This window comes from Scaptodrosophila lebanonensis, unplaced genomic scaffold (genome assembly GCF_003285725.1).
Source record: "Scaptodrosophila lebanonensis strain 11010-0011.00,11010-0021.00 unplaced genomic scaffold, SlebRS2 tig00000001-arrow-pilon, whole genome shotgun sequence".
Lineage (NCBI taxonomy): Eukaryota > Metazoa > Arthropoda > Insecta > Diptera > Drosophilidae > Scaptodrosophila > Scaptodrosophila lebanonensis.
In genome coordinates this window covers 29,032,475-29,037,690 of record NW_022060529.1, presented here as the reverse complement: position 1 = coordinate 29,037,690, position 5,216 = coordinate 29,032,475, and the positions used below count along the sequence as shown (strand labels likewise).

Below are 5,216 nucleotides of genomic sequence, written 5' to 3'. Positions count from 1 at the left end.
AATAAAACACAACGGCAACTAACTAAACAACAGAGTATTTGTTCACAAGAAGCGGTTGGCCCGAATAGTGTGACACAAATTGTTTGGGAAAATGGTGACACTCACAACAGATATTTGGAGTGAGTCTATGTCCATGCGAAGCTTTCTTGGGCTAACTGCCCATTTTGCTGTTGTCGTGAAACTAATGTCATTAAATATTGGCGTTTTTGAATTGAGCGATCGCCACACTGCTTCATACCTGGGCAATACACTTTTAAAATATTGCACAGACTGGGGTATTGAAAAGGAATGTGTTACCGCAGTTCTAACGGATAATGCCGCCAATATTACTTCTGCAATAGAGCGTACTTTTGGCAAAGAAAAGCACATAGCTTGTTTTGCGCATACTTTGAATTTGGTAGCGAAATCAGTTTTGTGCAAAAGCTCAGTTGCCGCTGTCGTTACAAAAATGAAAGCAATTGTGACATTTTTTCACCATAGCTGCACAGCAAGTGATGAACTTCGGAAAGTGACAGATAAGGTACTCATTCAGGACGTAGCCACTCGTTGGAATAGTACATTTTACATGATTAAGCGATTCTTGGAGATCAAACACTTTGTAAATGATGCTCTTTTAAGTGCTCCAACTGAATTAACAATGCTTAGTAGCCGCGAGCTGGAGGACGCTTCTAGTTTAATGCTGTTGCTGAGTCCGTTGGAGGATGCAACAAAAGTCTTGAGTGGAGAGAAATACTGCACTGCCAGAATGGTTATACCTATTATTAACATGATGGTGACTGACATCGGTTCCATGGATTTTTTAAATGGTAAAATGATTATATTAAAGAAAATCATGTTGGAGGAAATACAAAAAAGGATGGGTTTTATAGAGCAGGTTTGAAAACATAATTAATTTAAAAACAAAAATAGCCACTAACACATATGTATTCTTAATAGGTTCCAATTCTCGCAATATCGACCATAATAGATCCGCGGCTTAAGAAACTGCATTTTAAGGATCCATTAGTGTGCTCCAGAGCTTTTCGGCAAATAAATGGACTTATTAAGCCTACAGAGATTGGGTCTTCTGAGGAAACAGTCGACGACGATATTAATGGCTTGTCGTTTTGGGATCGTCATCAGCGCATAGCAAAGAAACAGGCTCCGATTGATTCCTACGATGAGGAGCTCTCCGCATACATACGCATGCCTTTATCGCCTGGGGGAAAAAATTCACTGGAAATTTGGGAAACAATAAAGGGGTCTTTTCCACATTTATACGAGATAGCCCAAAAGTACCTGCCGGTGGTGTGCACTTCTGTACCATCGGAGCGCATGTTTTCCGAAGCCGGTAACCTTTTAAACCAGCAGAGGAACCAAATTGGTCCGGGCTTATTGGACAAACTCCTCTTTCTAAAAAGCCTAGATAAAGAGCAATGGCAACTACAGTCCTAGACTTTTGACACTTTTTCTTAAACTTTAATTAAGACATTTTACCAAAGTGTACTAATAAAAACTGAATAAAACTTAATAATTAAATAAATAATATCAATAATAAGTAAATATTTACTGTTTAATGTATTACTCGTGTTTGTTATGCAGTAGTATTGAAAATACTTTTCCTAAGTGTGCCTTTAAAAATTTGTATGAGAATAAAAAAAATCGATGCATCGATGTTTCGTCGCGATGTATCGAAGTACAATCGATGGCACTTGCCGATATATCGATTGTGTGAAAAATCGATGTTTTGTAGTTTATTTACAACCCTAATTTCTGTGGTACCCCTGATAATGTCATTTTGATTCGTGTAAAATCTAGAGATGGAAAACAAGCCTAGAATTGCGCGAGAAATATAGTGACAGGCAAAACGTACTTATTAATAAACGTATCGAGTGTTTGGGCTTGTTGATGTATGTATGTTCGTTGGTAAGGGTACAAGAAAATAAGATTTCTTTCAAATAAAGTTTATTCAATTTCGTAAATAAATACAAGAGCTAAAGCGCTCGAAACTAATTATATAAAGAAATGAATTAATAAATATCTAATATTTATGAAAAATTGCAAAACACCTATGCAATGTTTTGTGTAAAATGATTATTTTAGTTTAAATAGCAGGATTCATAGGTTGGTACCATATACTTAATATTTATAAAGGCATCTTCTCCACCATGAAGTTCCAGCACTTGCAGTGTTTCATCAATAAGATCACCTAAATTCATGTTGTTCTTTTGAGCATAATCTATTTCATCACCGCAGTTTACTTCGATAGTATAGGTAAGGAAAATATTTAAAAGAACCGAATGTTTATGTGATTGTGTACTCCAACTTACAGTTCTTAACTTTAAAAGCATTGAACATGGGCAACAATTGTCTGTAGAAAGGTACCAAGCCTGGACCCACCATATCCGATGAAATAACCAACTGTTGTATTATCTTCAAAGTTGTGCACATAACTTCCAAGTTTCGTGTACTCAATGCATCTAACACAAACACGGAAAAATACGAAAGCTTAAAACAACAACACTAACAAAGATATTTGCGTGCCAAAGGAGTTATGTAATTTAGTGCCGCAGTACTTCAATGTATGTACTTACTCTTCAGTGGTAAAATTAATTGTGGTATGACAGGATGGATTTTATCTCCACCCGCCAATAGCAAATCGGTGACGCCCTGTCGTGCATATGTCTTGTAGGGGTGTTTCGTTTCAGCTAGACCATCAAAGAAGAGCGGTAGGTATAAGCTGTAATCCAGTTTCTCAATGTCCACCTGTGGATAATATTCAAAATAAGTTTATCTATGATTTTTGTCTATGTGCATCGGTAAAAGAAAATTTAAATTTTTTAAAATGTTGTTCGTTCTCTTTGTCTGTTTTACTATACCTCTCACTACATCGAAATAAAGAAGGGACATAATACAAGTATATTATTCATTTTCGTCATGATGAGGTGATATGAATTTGCTATGTATGTCCATCTGTTCGTGTGTTTGCTGGAATAACCTGACTTCTTCACCTTATTTTTGTAAGCTAACTAAAAATAACACTCTATCTAATAGTATTGACATTACATTTTGACAGAGTCATGCCTTCTGTATTAAGTTAATACAAATTTTCGGGAACATATACACCTAATTCTTTTATTTCATGGTTTAAAAAATAACACTCTCTTCAATAAATATTGACATTACATTTTGACAGAGTCATGCCTTCTGTATTAAGTTAATACAAATTTTCGGGAACATATACACGTAATTCCGTTTTTTCATGATTTAAAAATTAAAAATATTATATATGTATGGTTTTACGACTTTATTCCATTTAGCACGATTCATTTTGCATATGATCAATGTATTTTTCACGTTTTTTTACAGCACTTTTTAGGAACCAATCTACCGTGTAAAAACAGAATTAAGTGTACTTATGTTTATATACATAAATACATACCCATATGTATGCTGTACCCGCTTTGTGAGATTACATATGTTAAGTACATACATATGTATATAGAAATATTAATACAAATTAGCGTACATATACAGGTTTTATTGTATAGCCTTACAAAGGTGTGATAATAATAGCACAAAGAAGGACGTATGTCAAACCCTACAAAATATGTACATATGTATGTACTTGTATGTATGTACATATATACAGTGACAGCATGACCAACCGATTAATTGAGCGATATCCATCCTTGCGTCTATATTTCGAGCCCCAAAAATTATGATTGTTAGCATCCGACTACAAAATATAGTACATATTGGTTGGAATTGTAATATTGAATTAAATGAATTATTGAATAGCGTGCGAGGTATATAAGAACAGGGTGCGGGACTCTCTTGTGCCTCAAAGGTATAAAGGGTTATTAGGTTTTCGAACATGTACATATGTAATAGACAGAATGAGGCCTCTCTGACTTCTTGAACAATCCTGTTTTTTTTTTGTTTGCTTGTTGATTTTATTAATTAATGGGCATTATTATGCCATTAACACAAACATCATATGAATGCATGCATTATACAAAAGATATGGACACAAAAGATAAAAGATATGGATACAAAGTATAACCAATTACCCGTCAGTTAGACGTTTGTGTACACACATGCCACACATGCTATGTATGTATATATACTTGTATAAGCATGCTATATATAGTACATACATATAGTATATTTTTGACAGCACTGATATTTCGCATCTTTGACATGTAAGTTTCAGGAGTTTTGATTGTCTGGCAATTGGTGCTGCTTATAAATAAATACATACTATATAGTATACGATTTAAATAATTGGACACGCAGGTTTGCGCCATCACGAAAAACCTAATATGAGCTGAGCCCTATAACACTTATGAGTAACACGCAGACGTTGACTTTCTAGGTCACTAATTGAAGGTTACACTTCCCCTTACCGTCCAACCAATTTTATCCCCACCGCAAAGGTACTCCATTTTAATGGGCAAATCTCCGCGGTCGAAATACATTCGAAACAATGTGCTGCACTGAATAGAGCTTGCACTGGGCGAGATGGTTTTTGAACCGACAGCGACATTGAATGTGGTTATGGATTTTTGGTCCTTTCTTCCGGCTGTTAAGAGCAAACGCAAACTGCGCTTCATTATTCAAAGCAAAACCAACTATACTTAATTTACCTGTCGGATTCGGCGCTTTACCGCGGGCACTTGCCGATACTGTTGCTTCGTTAATGGGTCCGTTGATGACAACAGTGTTTTTTTGCTGCGACTGTATTGAAAAGGGCGGCACATAACGGGGTCGTACTGTTAAAGGTGCGCTATGTACCCTTGATTGGCTTAAATGCGGTGTTTTGGAAGATGTAGAACGGGGCTTGAGTGATATGGCGTTTGTATCGAAATCGTGCGATGGACCTGACCGTCGACCGTACGCTGTGGCAGTGCGTGACGTGCAAGACATTTGCCTTCACACCTTATTGTCTTATTCCGTGATTTTTTTTACGAACTGTACCAGCGTAGCGTTAGCAACCGACTGCAGGAATTTTCCAGCGCTTGTCAAATAACGCGCTGGTCTGGTTTTGCATTTACCGTTACTATAGCGGCACGTTGCTAGGAAAGCTAGCGGCGCTGTATTGATAAGCTAATATGCTTATATGTATGTACGCCCACACCGTTTGTAAAAGAATAAATTCACACATATGTACATACATACTAAATATAATAGGTATTCATACATATATGTACATATATGTCTAAATTAATATAAGC

The 5,216-nt window shown here is 36.1% G+C and overlaps 1 protein-coding gene across 1 annotated transcript; it reads right to left on the bottom strand.

Moving 5' to 3' along the window:
* Positions 1-2,068: 2,068 nt before the first annotated feature.
* On the bottom strand, positions 2,069-4,908 carry LOC115634219 (parkin coregulated gene protein homolog). The gene is made up of 5 exons (XM_030531809.1): positions 4,629-4,908; positions 4,389-4,564; positions 2,574-2,745; positions 2,310-2,459; positions 2,069-2,239 (listed from the first exon to the last, which is right to left on the bottom strand). The coding sequence occupies exons 1-5, from the start codon at positions 4,906-4,908 to the stop codon at positions 2,079-2,081; spliced, it is 939 nt and encodes a 312-aa protein (XP_030387669.1). The 3' UTR covers positions 2,069-2,078.
* Positions 4,909-5,216: the final 308 nt, after the last annotated feature.

What these genes read in the sequence shown, in the direction of transcription:
- LOC115634219 (XM_030531809.1), bottom strand. Translation starts at nt 4,908, where the DNA reads ATGTCTTGCACGTCACGCACTGCCACAGCGTACGGTCGACGGTCAGGT. An exon ending in GGGATAAAATTGGTTGGACG is followed by an intron (nt 2,746 to 4,388) that starts GTAAGGGGAAGT and finishes TATTATCCACAG; the next exon opens with GTGGACATTGAGAAACTGGA. An exon ending in ATTAATTTTACCACTGAAGA is followed by an intron (nt 2,460 to 2,573) that starts GTAAGTACATAC and finishes TGTTTGTGTTAG; the next exon opens with ATGCATTGAGTACACGAAAC.